The sequence below is a fragment of the Arachis ipaensis genome, chromosome B06 (genome assembly GCF_000816755.2).
Source record: "Arachis ipaensis cultivar K30076 chromosome B06, Araip1.1, whole genome shotgun sequence".
Lineage (NCBI taxonomy): Eukaryota > Viridiplantae > Streptophyta > Magnoliopsida > Fabales > Fabaceae > Arachis > Arachis ipaensis.
The window spans coordinates 123899989-123916549 of NC_029790.2; the positions used below are offsets into that span (position 1 = coordinate 123899989).

At 37.2% G+C, this 16561-nt stretch overlaps 1 protein-coding gene across 1 annotated transcript; it reads right to left on the reverse strand.

The window, feature by feature from the left end:
* Nucleotides 1851–4235, reverse strand: LOC107647620 (inositol transporter 1-like). Its single transcript, XM_021105670.1, has 5 exons — nt 4082–4235; nt 3919–3989; nt 3293–3628; nt 3092–3199; nt 1851–2684 (listed from the first exon to the last, which is right to left on the reverse strand). The coding sequence occupies exons 1-5, from the start codon at nt 4233–4235 to the stop codon at nt 1851–1853; spliced, it is 1503 nt and encodes a 500-aa protein (XP_020961329.1).

Sequence of the window (16561 nt, forward strand, 5' to 3'; positions counted from 1 at the left end):
GTTTTTATTCTTCAGTGCGGAATCACACAACTTAACCACATCGGCATCCCTTCTCAGCACCCGTAGCCCGTTAGCTAAATCCATCCCCAGCTCCAACCAATACACTTCATTATACCTAGTATAACCTAAATCCAGAAACAAACCCTCAACAAGGAACAGATTACATGTATCAACATGCACCCTGTCAATGACACTCACTAAACCATCGTTACACCTCACCACACCATCTGCATCCTTCTCTAACCAACTCCGATGGTGATATACAAACGTGATATGAGTTGCCATCTAACAAAAAACATCAAATAAGTAACAATCAGATAAATCAACACATCAAGACATCCATCAGAAAAAATTTTCACTTCATCACCAACAATATGCAAACCCCAACGAACTGATAACAAGAAGAACGAAAACAATGAATGCTTACCAAAACCTTCGTTGTTCAATAGAGATTTCTTCACCTAGTATCAATGCCAAACGTGAGATTGCAAATGATGTTAATAATTTCAAGACGCAGAGACACACGAGATGAAGAGAAACATAGACCAACACTAAGAAACTCTTCAGTTTCCCGCATCCAAAATGGTCATAGTTAAATGGAGTGTTTCATTTAAGGTTAGCCTGGTCATTTACTAGGAAATGGACAATTAGGGTTTCATGAATTAAGGGTAAACCTGAAACGGGACGGAAGGCCTTATGAGGATGCCACGTTGGAATCCTGTCTGCCACATCACCAACCTCCATTTAATGGAGAAGGGCTTTATATTTTTGTAATATAATATTTTTTTCAAATTAAAAATATTTATTAATATTAAAAATATTATTTTAATTTTAACACCACCTTTTAAATGTTGTTAACATTGTATAACTATCGTAGCCTTCGTTCTTAATAAAGTAGTTTTACATATGTGTACAGTAACATAATACGACGTTAGTAAAAATACTTACTTTTTACATTGAGGATGTGAATAGTTATCCAAATTAACAGATTTGATTATATGACTATATAAAATTAAATGTTATATAATATCAGTACATCAAAATTAAACTATTTATTTTATATCTTTGTAAAATTTATCAATCAAATATTTTTGGATAAGATTTGACTTCATTCTAATGTAATAAAATGACATTTTTTGTCCATAATAAATTAATCAAATCATAATGACTGTACATGGTCGAAAATAGCCAAGTATATACTGGGAGGAACTAGAAACGAGATCAAGAACTACTTGAGGACTAGGATCTAGAAGCACATTAAGCAAGTTGATGAACACTATGTTGCCAAGTTGAGAGTATGAAAACTAGAAAGAAAGCTAAGAGAATGAACTAAATATTAAATTGAATTGATGTTGGAAGAATGTATTAATTTACATATGAAGCTTCCTCACTTATTTACACACTAAGAGTGAAAGATAGAGAAACACATCAATAACTAACACTCAACTGATCCTATAACAAATTCTCACTTCATCTAACTAACTCTGTAATGCAAACTAACTCTACATTGCTTGTCACACACGTCACTAGAGTCTTCTCCCTTAACACCCCCCTCCGAAATCTCTCTCACTCTCTCAACCTGTCTCAAGATTTGGAAGTGAGAAAAGGGCCATGGACCATGGAAGAAGACATGATCCTGATCAACTATATAGCCAACCACATGGATGGTGTTTTGAACTCTTTGGCCAAAGCTACCAATAAGGACGTAGACACATGCGCATGCACATATATATTGCATCTTTCATTTCTTCTCCTTTTATTTTTTGTTCTTCTTCATTTCATGTTCAAACCCTAACTTTATGACTTTTCGTGCTTTCACAAGTCTTAAACGTATTGGAAAAAGTTGCTGATCATGTACTTGCTTGCTCAACCATGCTCTCTATGTTTTTATCTTTTCCATAGGCTTTCTCCTTCCAAATATTTGAAACTTCTTCAAAAGTCAATCCTTTTGTCTCTGGCATATAGAAAATCACAAAAACTATTGCAACACAAGCAACAGCCAAAAGAATCATAAAACTCTCGCCGAGCCCAATAGCATCCACAAAAGAAAGGAAGCTAATAGACATGATGACACTACCAACCCAATTAATTGTTGCAGACATGCCACCACATATTCCTCTAAACTCTTCAGGGTATATCTCTGTGTTCACAGCCCAAGGAACAGGACCCATTCCAGGTGCAAAGAATATAATATACAAAGCCAAACCCACAACAGCAAGCCATCCATAAACTAAACTCGGGTTGCCATGCCCTCTAACATAACATGAAGCAGAGAGTAGGATTAACGATCCAACCACACCTATTAAGCTACTAAGTGTAAGCTTCTTTCGCCCTACAATGTCAATAAGGTAAATGCCAATAATTGTGCCACCGGCATTAATTGCAGAAACAATGAGGGATAAGAACAAAGCCGATTCGTTTGATTTGAAGCCAGCCAATTGAATGATTGTTGGGCTATAGTACATTATAACACTAATACCGGTAAGTTGTTGGAATGCTTGAAGTCCAGCGCCACATATGAACGCAACTCTGATTTCTTTCAACTTAAATACATCACTGTATTTAACTTTGACCTTATCCTTTTGTTCTTGCTCCATGTGAGCTTCAAGAATATCTATTTCGTCCTCCAACCGAGGAGATGGGTATGTCCTAGAAAGAACATTGGTGGCCTCCTCCTTCCTATTCTGCAAGTTAAAAGTAACTAAGCTTTTAATTACTGTACCAAAACAATCAATATAAGGATTTATTTTACCCAAATTTTATAGGTGACTAATGACATAAAGTAGTCTTCATATGAAAATAATAGTTGATAATCATTAGATGATAATTTAGTTAAGAAAAAAAGTACAGGAAACTAATTTTTAGTTAGCTAACATTAGTCAACTTTAGATTTTATATTTATAATTTAAGTTTTAGGATCTAGAATTTAAGATAAACAAAATAACAAAATTGGCTGATGTTAGTTTAAAAAAAATTGGTTTCCAGCATTAATTTTAGTTCAACATATCAAATTATCTAAAAGATATTACCTATAATTTTTGCATAAAGAGAACTTCACATGAATGATCATTGATTTTATATCATCATTTACCTTCAAATATAGCCATCTGGGGGACTCAGGAAGAAAGACCATAAGAACCAACTGAATAACAGCTGGTGTACCTGCAATTCCAAGCATCCAACGCCATGTTCCAGGAACCTGCACAAATAATTTTGCTCTTAGAAAATCAAGATGGATGAAGACAAAATTATTACTATTGGTATTGTTAGCGAAAGAGTTGGGTATGCTTACTCTAGTCAAACCATAATTGATGACAAAGGAAAGAAATTGGCCAGTTGTGATCATAAGACAATTGACACTAACTAATCCACCTCTTATTTCAAACGGTGATACTTCTGCAATATACATAGGAGCAGTAACAGAGGCGAAACCTACACCTAGGCCAACAAAAAACCGGCCAACTATGATAAGAGTGGGATTTGGTGCGACGGCGATCAAGAGTGATCCTACTGCGAAACAAATATCTGCCACAATAGTGGCAGCCTTACGCCCTAAAGAATCATTAATGTAACCACCAATGGCGGCGCCGAAAATTGCACCAATTAAGGCCATGGCAACTATTAGTTCCTGCAAACATAACAAAATGAGAACATATAATTGCTGCAAAATGGCACTCTACTCTAGTCCTAATGTGTCATAGTCATAGTTACGTGAATTCACAATTTATCTTTGTTGTCGAATGCTATATATATATATATATATACATACTTTTCCCATTAAAAATTTTAAATGTGATGTATTACGTACCACCTACCAATTCTCCTACAAGAACATATTGCGTTTCATATAACTATATGGTCACAATTACAAGCTACCAAATTAAAAGAGAATGAACAAAAAGACACTCTCTTTTTTACCTGAAGAAAACTACTGTTCTTTACAACTTCAAAATCATCTTTTATGTACAATAGAGCGCCAGATATCACACCTACAAATGAAAACAAAATATATGCTATATCATTTCTTTCTTTTTTTGTAATTAATGAAATGGTAGACAATACGCATATATGTATACTGTACCAGTATCATAACCAAATAGAAGGCCACCAATACCAGCCGCAAAAGTAACTCCAATAATGTAAAAATTTTGGGAAAATGATATTCTGTGCTCTGGATGTTTCTCCAAATAATCAGAGTTTCCTACTTTAATCGATATGCACATATCAGCCACCATTTTTGCTAGCTTGCTTTTATCAACTAGTTGTAAATTGCATGTTAATGCGTGAGATCTAACATAGTTTTATAGATAATAAAGTTGTTAAATTTAAAAATTTTGTTGGATTTCTTGTTCCCTTAAAAGTCGATGGGCATATATATGATAACAACATTTGTTTCTTTTTTTAATGAAGGATCAGTTTCATGTTGATGTGAACTTGCAACTAGATTACTTTCCCTTCTTTTTATTTCCTTTCCTACTTTCCGTTATTACTCTGTCACAACGAATATGTACTCAAATACCTACATATGTTAACATGATTGCTGTCATTTTGGGTCCTTATATTAACTATCTTAATTTAGATTATTTTAATTCTTATGTATTGATACCATTTAATAATTTTCTATTTTTGTCTAATCAAATATATTTATAGTCATGATGAGCCTTTCAAGCTATAATCGGTGGTTATATGAAATTTATCTGATGTATTGATATGTTAGTTGGTTGTCTATAAAAATCTAATTCACAGTGATATTTATTATATAAAATTAAATCCAAATATTAATACATGTGAATCATAAAAATTATTTGCATATATTTTCTTACGAGAAATGTTAAAGATAATTTTTATTAATATTAGTTAATACTGTTAGCTAACATTTTATTTTTATATTGTTAGGAGTTAATTTTAGTATTTAAAATTTAAAATTTAGTACTTAAACTTTAAAATATTTACTAATATTAATTAAAAATAATAAATTTTATTGGTTATGGAACATTATTTTTTTGTTATACTAAGTTGAGTTGTGAGTATATTTCTTTGGTGGCTTTTTATAGTTGGTGAAAATTCTGTTATGTAATGTGATAGGCACTTATTACCTTCTTATTCAATGGTCAACAAATAGTATCTTCTGGTAAAAGAGATAAGCCGTGGATAATCACTAAAATAAAGATTAACTTAACTAACAACAACTCTATTTGTCATCTTTTTTTTTTAAAGTAAGAGCTCAACACAGTACAGTGGAGCGAACAGAGCTAGACAAGCAGCATACGCCTACTTAAATAACTAAATCAAACACATAAACTCCCCATGTCATCTCCGGCATAGCCATCAACAACAAAAGGGATCAACACCACTCCACTCATTAACGCTTCTCACGGTCATGTTAATGACTTCTTCAACACCTCTGCTTTGATTCTGGAAAATCTTGTTATTCTTTTCCATCCATATATTCCAAATGACCGTACAAAAGCACCTCAGCCGCTGCTTACGATCCTTCTTACTCCTCAATTCCTCTGTCCAACTGAGAAAGTGCTCTTTCATCGAACCCGGATAAGACCATTGACAACCGAATCCTGATATCCAAGCACTCCACACCTACCACGTAAATGCACAGCCTAGAAACAAGTGATATACATGTTCCAATTCATTATTACATAGCATGCATATAGTATCTTCCTGTCTGATAATTCCAAACCGGCTCAGCCTTTCCTTAGTGTTCACCCTGCCTATTAAAACAAACCAAGCAAAAAGCTCCACTCTTGGTGGAACCAAACCTTTCCAAATGGTCCTTGTGAAGCTGTAGCTGGTTACCACCTCTGGGAGTGCTTCAACCTGCATCACCTGCACAAATGAGTTAGTTGAAAAAACACCTTGCCTATCATATTTCCAAACCACTCAATCCTCTCTGTTATTTACTAATTTCACCGGTCTCAAAGCCTCATGTAATTGACTTCGAAGCTCCAATTCCCACTAAAAAAGCTCGTGCCTCCATTGGAATTCTAAATCCACTCTATCCCATCCCAAACCCACAGTCCCCAATAACGGATCCACATTGGTTTGAAACAGAGAAAAGCCTCAGGAACCGGTCTTTCAGAGATCCACATAGTAGCCATACATCCTCCCAAAACCGAGTCCGTCGCCCATCACCAATCTCCATGGACAAACTTGTAACCATCTTATCCCTTATACGTTCATTCATGATGTGCAACTGGCATATATCCTTCCATGGGCCTCCTCTTTTAGGTAGTGATTGAGTTGACAGTAGCTCATTGGGATTCAGATTATTACACAAACATACAATTTTCTTCCACAACGGGCACTCTTCCTTTGCAAACTGCCACCACCACTAAAACAACAATGCTGAGTTCCGAATCATTCCATCGCCAATTCCCAAGCCACCTAGTTTCTTTGGAGCCTGTACCATTTCCCATCTAACTAATGCCATACCATTCCTACCATATTCCTTACTCCACATGAATCTTCTCTGTAGTGAAATCAACTTCTCAGCAACAGCTTTCGGCAACTTAAATAGACTCAAATAGTACACTGGCAAATTGTTCAATACTGATTTGATGAGCACCAACTTCCCAGGTTTGTTTAGCACCTTAGCTTTCCACAAGCTTAGTTTCTCCTCTACTTTGTCCAGAATAGGCTTCCAAGTCTTCACCAACCTCGGATTTGCTCCTAAGGATACCAAGGTATTTAACTGGGAGAGTGTCCCCTTTACAACCCAAAAGGTTACACATACGTTGTATCCACTGCTCTTCACAATTAATTGGAATCAAACTTGACTTATCAAAATTAATACAGAGGCCTGACATCAACTCAAAACATCACAGAAGTCGCTTATAATTCTTAATAGTCTCCTTTTCTGGTGGGCAGAATAGAATAGTATCATCAGCAAACTAAAGGTGCGACAATTATATGCTATCCCTACCCACCAACAACGGTAATATATGTCCATTCCTGATCGCCTCTCCAACCATTCAATATAGCACATCCACAACCAATACAAATAAGAAGGGAGAAAGCGGGTCACCTTGTCTCAAACCTCTTTCCATTTTGAAAGGCTTAGATGGTGACCCAATATCAATACTGACATAGATGCAATGGCCACACACTCCATAACCCATGCTCTCCATTTATGCCCGAAGCCTTTCTTTTGTAATACCATGTCCACAAAGCTCCATTTGACTCTGTCATATGCTTTCTGGAAATCTAGCTTGATTATTGATGCTTCCTTTTTTCTCTATTTAAGCTAGTTTACTGTTTCACATGCAATAAGTGCCCCATCGTGTATTTTCCTTCCCTTGACGAACGCACTCTGAGTCTCCCCTATTAACCCTGGCATCACTGATCTCATCCTCCTGACTAGCACCTTTGAGATGACCTTGTAGACGCACCCCACCATACTAATAGGTCTCAAGTCTTTGATCTCCTTTGCGCCAACGAACTTTGGAGCCAATGCCACCCAAGCAATATTGCTATCAGTCGATAACCTGAAAGAAATAAAGTACCCCATCACTGCTGTGGTAAATTCAGGTCCAATCTCATCCCAGCATCTCTTAATGAAGTTCATGTTGTACAATCACAGCCTGGCACCTTAGAGGACTCGCAGTCCCACACAGTCTCTCTGATCTCCTCAGCCGACGGCATCCTCTCTAAGGTCACAGCATCTTCCTCATCTATCTTTCCTACCAGACCATCTCTAAAGCCCATCATTGGAGTAGGTTCCTGATGATATAATTCCTTGTAAAACTCTCTTATGGCTATCTTGATTCTCGCTTGATTTCTGACCGTTCTACCGTTTATCACCAGTGTATCAATCTTATTGTTCCATCTTCTTGCTGAAGCCATATTGTGAAAGTATCTTGTATTTTTGTCCATCTCCTTCGCGTGCCGAGACCGAGACATCTATTTCCAATGCATTTCCTTCCTTTCATACCATCTCTCATAACAAGTAACCAGCACCTTTCTTCTAGCCTCCATCGTGGTATCATATACTCCATTGCTAACCATATCATCAACTCTCTTGATTTCTTCCTCAAACTTTGTGATCTTACTGTCCATCTCCCCAAAATTAGCCTTGTGTCATCTTGATAAACCACTATTTTATGGTTTATCTTGTGCTAATTTGAGTGGTTTTTATGAATGCCTTAGAGGATAGAAAGGAATCATGCAAAAGTGGAAGGAATACAATAAATTGAAGGAATTGCTAAGCTGTCCAGCCTGACCTCTTCGTACTAAATCTATCATAACTTGAGCTACAGAGGTCCAAATGAGACGGTTCCAGTTGCGTTAGAAAGCAAACATCCGGGGCTTCGAAATAATATATAATTTTCCATGGTTGCTCAGTAGATAAGCGGCACGCACGCGTGCATCTGTGAAAATTCAGCGTATCAGAATTTTCCCCCAGCGATTTCTGGCCTGTTTTTGACCCAGTTCTTGGCCCAGAAAACACATATTAGAGGCTGAAGAGTAGGGGAATCATTCATTCATTCACACAACTTTCATTCACATAATTTTAGGTTTTAGAAGTAGTTTCTAGAGAGAGGCTCGCTCTCTTCTCTCTCTAGGTTTTAGGATTCTTAGCTTTAATTCTTCTCACTTTCAGATTTCTATTTTACTTTATTTTAGTTTTCTTCTACTCTTATTAGCTCTAGCACTTTAGTTATCTATTTTTCTTGTTGATCTCTTTATGTTGCTATTTTATTTTATGGATTCTCATGTTAGATTTGATTCTCTATTTAATGCAATTTGAGGTATTTTATATTTATGATTGCTTTCTTCAATTTATGTTATTGATACTTTTAATTGGTTGTTTAGGTTTTATTATCTCTTATTAATTTCTATGTCTTTATGTTATGCCTTCCAAGTATTTGATAAAATGCTTGGTTGGGCTTTAGAGTAGATTTCTCTCCTTTTGGCTTTGGTTGAGTAATTGGAGACTCTTGAGTTATCAAACTCTTTTGTTGATTGATAATTGAAAGTTGCTAGTTGATTTGGATCCCTCTAAAGCTAGTCTTTCCTTAGGAGTTGACTAGGACTTGAGGAATCAAATTGATTCATCCACTTGACCTTCCTTCGTAGTTAGAGGTTAACTAAGTGGTAGCAATGGACAATTCTCATCACAATTGATAAGGATAACTAGGATAGGACGTCTAATTTTCATACCTTGCCAAGAGTTTTCTTAGTTATTAATTTAATTTCTTGCAATTTACTTTTCTTGTTCCTTATTTCAAAAATCCAAAAAGATACTTTTCCATAACCAATTATAAGTACACTTCCCTGCAATTCCTTGAGAGACGACCCGAAGTTTAAATACTTTGGTTTAATTTTATTGGGTTTGTTTTAGTGACAACCAAATTTTTGTATGAAAGGATTATTGTTGGTTTAGAAACTATACTTGCAACGGGAATTTATTGTGAATTCTTTACTAGCAAAAATCAGTTCATCACATCTCCCTAGAGGTATTGTCAGTGCCTTCAACTTATCTGTAAACTGTATCTCCCCCAAACCTCTCCATTTCTCTTTAACCATACTGAGAAATCCATTATGTGTAAACCACGAATCTAAACTTTGGAACGGCCTTGGACCTCCCCTCAGCTTTTTGTCCTCCAGTATTATGGGGCAATGATCTGACAATCCCCTTGGCCCCCTCGTAACCGAGTTTTTGGAAACGCTTCTAGCCACTCCACATTAACCAGAGCTCTATCTATATGACTGCAAGAGCGACCTCGAAACCATGTAAACTCGCGATCAGTGAGTGCCAAATCTACTAATTGCATATCTTGTATCCAGTTCTTGAATTCTTCCGCTGACCGAGGTACAGTAGTTGCACCTTTTCTTTCCTCCACATGTACTATCTCATTAAAATCTTCCATAAAACAACAAGGGACCTGACATAACCCAGCTATATAGGTTAGCTCCTCCCAAACATGACACTTCTCATCTCTATTATGAGGACCATAGACCAATACAAAAGCGCAATGGAAACTACTCTTTAAACATTACTTCTTTGACACACAGCCACCTCTCCCCCTTATAGCAGTTATTCATTTTAAACACTGATTCATCCCATATTAACAGCAGCCCACCAGATGCACCATCAGAGCCTACATACTCCCAGCCTAAATCATCTCTCCCCCATATTCTGGCAACATCAAACTTCGTCACAACCTATCTTTTAGTCTCAATCAGGCCTAACAGATTTAAACTATATTTTTTCTTTAAGTCCTTCACCATAATCAACTTCCCGTCACCCCGTAAACCCCTAACATTCCATGCACTAAAATTTATTTAAAATTTTTTGTACACACCTGTTTTTTTTATTCTTAGGTCTGCACCGTCTCATCTTTTCCTTCTGCTTTGCCACTTTCTTTTTGCGAGCTATTTCATCATTTTGTGCCTGAAGGATTGCCATAATGACATCCTCTTCATTATACAATATAGCACCTGACTCTTTGGCCAGCTCCCAAGTCCTTCCGTTTTCCAGCAACTGTTTCCGCAATTCTAAGCTCTGACTATCACTGTCCTCTGCTTTATTAGTGACATCCTCGTTCCCAGGATGATTCCTTCCATAGCCATCATCTTCATGTTCAGCAGCCACCATTCTACCATCACAACCACTCCTCAATATTAATCCTCCCTCCGCAGCACCCCCCTTATATCCTCCACCTCCGTCGTCATCCACTCCCTGTTGCACCACCTCGCCATGACCTGCATGACCATCCATAGTTGCTGGTACCCCTGTCCCGCCCGTAGTCGCACTCTCATCATCCTCAACAGCCGCATCTGCATCAGTTCGGACACCTTCTCCCACCGTGCAGAGCAATCGGCTTCGGATGTCCCCAACCAGCCATGTCTCACCGTTTCTTTCGCTATCGGTCGCGTCGCCCTCCCCCTCGAAGAGGAACTGAGCGTCGCTACCTTCTGCTGCTCGTTCTGGAAAGGAGGACCCAAACCCAGGCCTCACTCTGGCTACCCCACCCGGCTCCTTCAACCTTGGCCCAGCTGATGGATTCGCAGCTGTTGAGAACTTTGGGCATGCCAAGGCCATTTTCCCCTCCTCCAATATGTTATTGCATCTGGCCCACGACTCACTTAGAGAAGGAATTTTTTTTGCTTATTATTGGACTTCGTTCGCAGCCCATTTAACTCACATGTTATTGTTCCATCAGAGTCAGCCACGTAACTCGAACCGCATCTTCCCCCAAAATTAATGCACCTTCCTTGATTATTGCCAGTTACAGATTGAACCGTTGCACTATTCTCGTGATCATGATTTCTACTGCCATTACTGCCATTAATTCATTCATTTAAAATTAAGTCTGCGATTACGATTCTGCCCTTATCTTCTTCCTCGCTCCGGTTTACCATCATCGACAACTCTTCGTCTGGGTTCCTCCATGCAAAGCTTCTGTTCCCTGTCTCTACCTTGTAACCATTCCTGAGTTCCTGCTTTTGTTAACATGATTCCACTCTATACCTGCCCCTTCATTCCTCCTGTTCGCCGTACAGTGCAAATTACACGCCTCATGTCCTATCTCATTCACTAGAACATCAAAACCCCCCGCGCCAATTATTATATGGATCCATTCTTGAATCACATCCATTACACAAGTATCAATCTAGACCCCTCCTACAGTGAACGAGTTACACAATTCCGTCTCTTTGTCACATCCAACCACTTCTCCCCATTGACCTCCTATCGTTCTAGAAGTGTTGATTGACCATGCATGCAACGGAACCCCAAAACATTCCAACCATACTCTTCGAGTTTCACTATGTTCCGACTCCTCCCACTTCCATACACTGTGAAACAATTGTAGGAGCATGTTCATGTTGAATGTGTATGTCTCCTTAGTATCGAAGACATTATCAAAGGTTAAGAGCGCTTTGTAAGCTCCCATTTCCCGAACTAGGACTACATTTGGGATGTTTTTTGCAATCATTTCCTTCAAAGAATCAAAATCAATAGGCTTCGTCGTGCCCCCTTACAAGGCTTCTCAGCAGCCATTCCAAATTTTCTGTCACAGCTTCTACTTCTACCTTCTTAGTCCAGCCATTTTCCATTTGGGTCTTTTTCAACCTCCTTCGTCCTTGGGTCCCGTCCAGATATCAAAGGATCATGCTTCACTACCATCGAAATTGTGACATCACCTCTATTCCCATTGGTTATGTTCCCTGTTCCCAACATTCTTCTATATTTAGCTTCTCCCACAGATACAACTTTACCTCTCAGCCACAATCGATTCATTTCTGCTATTGCTTTCAAAGTTCCTCCTTTTGTTGTGTACCGAATAAAAGCAAACATATACATGAATCTATTTTTCTGTTTCCGGGATAGATATATATCATTGATGCATCCCGTCCAGTTGAATAGGCAGAATAACGCCCTCTTTGATATGTCTTCTGGGAGGTTACTCACGAAAATGGAGAAGGATTCATTCTCTAACCGCCGATACTCTTCTCGATTCCAAACCCTAGGATCCTTATCAAGTTCCTTAGATCTACCCCTCCCTATGTTTCCCACCCACACACTCGCTCGCGCTCGCTCTCTCTTGCTCGCTCTCATTCTCGCTTTCTCTCTCTCTCTCGCTCAACAAGAGAATAATTTTTTTTAATGCAAGTGTATGATTTTAGAGTTATTTGTCATATTTTTATTTGACGGTCAACGAAAATGCTATCATTAACCATTGAAATTGTGGCATATTTATTATTTAAAAATATAAATAATACTTGCATTCGAAGATACTTTTACTTTAAAAATTTTATGCATTGAAACTTCATTATTGTATTAGGATATAATTTATATTTAAATATATTAAATTTTCAATGAACTAAAACTTGTAACACCCTACCACATAGAGTTTTACACCTAGAATGTAAAACAGAGGTGACGAGGTGCTACGACCTCTAAGATAGGATATAAATATATATAATAGTCGAAAGAATGTAGTATACTAGGAGCCTTGAAGGATTGGTCAAACAAAATTTGTGAAAATAAAAAGTGCAACGCTCAGGAACGTGGTTACTTGCGTGCGAAGAAACCGATAGTCAACGAACATAATGTAACAGAAACTAGGGGTAGAGAGCCAAAAAGATACAAAATAACAAGCTCCTAACTCAGCTTGCGAAGCTAAGGCTGGCCAGAGAATATTTACATACATATATACATATATCAAAGCCCAAAATACATAAATAAAATCCTAGCTCTTCATTAGCCTCTAAGAGGAACAAAATAACAAGTCAATCGAAGAGAGTTAAGTATATGTATATACATAAGCTATATAACAAAATAACAACTCAATCGGAACAAAATAACTACTTTGCTTCAGAAGTCCAAACGCCTAGCGAGCAACCTCTCGACCTGCATCTGAAAAACACAACACAGTATGGGGTGAGAACCAAAGGTTCTCAGCATGATAAAGGTGCCATGCACATAATATATAAGGTCCTGGGAATGACAGAGGCAATCCTACAATGCCGACCCTCAAATTATAAAACTTAAAGAACTAAACAGAAACCATAAATCAAGGTGGTTCTCTAAGGATTTCTCAACTAAATCACCTCCTTAAATCTAGCTGGAACTTAAATAGAATCCTCAATCTCTCCGCCTTTCCTCCGTTCCCCCATCTCCGGTAATTACAAAGACAGACAAGCAGACAAAGCAAGCACAGGTAGAATACAGATAATACAGATATCAATTATGACAATTAGCATATTATACTCAATTAGGCAATCTAAATTAATGCACAAACAAGCCATACATACAAATGCATATGATGCATGCCTATCCTATGGCCGTTGATATCAACTGTCAGTTACGTAGCCATCCCGACATGTTCTCAAGCTCAAAAATAGACCATGGGGAGAATCCCCAAGCTGACATAGGGAAGAGAACGCCCACAAGCTTAATAATATACATGGGATGAATCCCAAGCTGACATGGGGAAAACAATACCCCAAGCTGACATGGGGAAGACAATACCCCAAGCTGAATGTTATCCATGGAACGAATCCCAGGCTGACATGAGAAAACAACACCCCAAGCTCAATAATAACCACGGAAAAAATCCCGGCTGACATGGGAGGGAAACGCCCCAAACTCAAGTTATTCAATCGTTTCTTACAATTTATCATTTCCAATCTCACAGTGATTCACGTCTCATCTCATCATTCTCAATTATTCAACATCATTAAGATTCATGTCTCATCTCATCATTATTAATGTCACTTTACTCTCTCAATTACCTCTTATACCATTTTTCTCATCTTTATCGGTTAAATACCATCTCCTCTAATCACTTATTACCTTTTAAACAAATCTTTCTTCACTTTCAAGTTACCACAATTTCCTAACTTCATTCTATGACTAGGCCTACTAACAATATTTAGACTAAAGAAATGAAAATAGAAATCTGGAGGTTCAAGTTTGAGCTTTAAAACACAAAATTTATTTTTGGTGAAAACAGGGCCACGCGTACGCATGGGTCAGGCGTACTCGTCGGTACGCGTTTAGGCCAAGACGCGTACGCATCCCCTGATTACACGTACGCATGCAAACCAGGCAGTAGCGTTTGTCTGCGAAGGGGGTATATGCGTACGCAAAAATTCCATGTCACGCGTATACGTGGGCCACGCGTACGCGTGAACATGCATTTTTCCAAAAATTTCACAAAGTTTCAAAGGTGGCAGAATTTTAATTTCTAACATCAAACTTCCGACGCACATAACTTTTTCGTTTTAAATCATTTTTCATCCGTTCTTCGAATGGCGTAAACTTCACATATCCAATTTTTATAAGAAACAAGTTTGAAATCACTTGGAGGTCCAGAAGCTAAGTTATGGGTCACCAAAGTCCAGCCAAAAACCAAATTTCACAAAAACCTCAAAACCTCATTTCTTTTTAAAGCTCATTCCAACCCAATCCATCATACCTATAATCATCACTATAACTTACCCTTAACAATATCACAACAATCTTTGCAATCCTACCATTTATCAACTCAATAACATCTCACTTCAACCTAAACTTCACAAGTTGACAACAAACACCAACATATCAATCTATATATATACATATTGCCATGGTCACAAGTTCTTCAAACATCATTACATCATCATTCATTATTCCAATACTAACAAAATCAAGTGAACACCACACATGCTCACTTCATATCATTATCACTAAACATTCAATACACATAATCATTCCAGCTTACCCTATGGTTCTCTAGCCTAAGTTTTCACACGACATTATATATTATATACGCGAAACCTAAATCATCCCTTGGCCGATTTTCACGTTTGTCCAAGGCAACCCACTAAGCCAAACACAGCTCCAAGGCCCAAAATCACCAAAGCATCAACACTAATCCTCTACCAAGCCTTTTAATGCCCAAAATAAACTCCAATATATGTATACACACCTAATTTCACATACCCATATATAAAATTCAATACTCATACACTAATTCAATGAATTGACTAGGGTTAATAATTCTTACCGTACCCACGAACCAAGAGAGCCAAGTCCAACAAGCTCCACAAGCTAGATTGAACCTAGAGAACCAAAATCAACAATTCCTCAACTTGGATTCTCTTTAATTTCGAAAATTGAGGGATAGAGAGGTTGGGGTGAGATTGAAGCTTACCTATAAAATTGATCCGATAGAATCGTAGAGCTCGACACAGTGGACGCGTGGCCGCAAACGGTGCGGCGATCGGAGCTCAGATGGAGAAGATATGTTGAATTGAAGTGAAGGTTAGGGTTGAAAGCTTTTTCCCCCTTCTTCCTTTGTTGTGCAGCGTAAATGAAGAAGAAGGAGAAAGGGGAAGCTGGCTCATTAAAAGTGAATGGCCTGAGTTAGGACTTCGGCCCGATTCGCTTGGTTCTCCCCATTCGGCCCAATCTTAGGCCAAATTCTTTAAAATTAGTATCAAAATTCTCGTTTTAATTTTCTCTATCACATTAAACTATCAAATTCCATTTTCTAATCACTTTGGTTAATAATTAATTTATTCTCTAACTATTTATTATTTTCTCGGGGTTTACAAAACTACTCTAAGGCGACAAATATTTTAAAATAGGAGTGTAAGTTCCGTTGAGTATAAAAAAAATATATTTTGAAATAGAGGTGTATATTCAAACTCTAAAATGATATATAAATTATGTTGAACAAGAATATCAACATAAAAAGATTATTTATAAATAGGAAAAACACGCTAAACTAAGATAAAGAAAAGCTAAGTGAGGAGCACTGAACCAATATATACAGAATGCAAATGAATATGGCTAATATTTTTAACGTAAAAAAGAAAAAAAATAATTAGTATTAACTCAGAAATACATATTGGTCAATAGTCTATAATAAATAAAAAGTGCGTCTAAAGCTCAATTAAAATAATTTTATTAATTATTAATTTATTATAAATAGATATAGCATAAATGTATTTTTTTTAAAAGATATTAATACTTTATTAATTGAATAAGGTAGAAACATAGGATTTTTTAAATAAATAAAATAATTATTTAAATTATGAATATATGTTAATT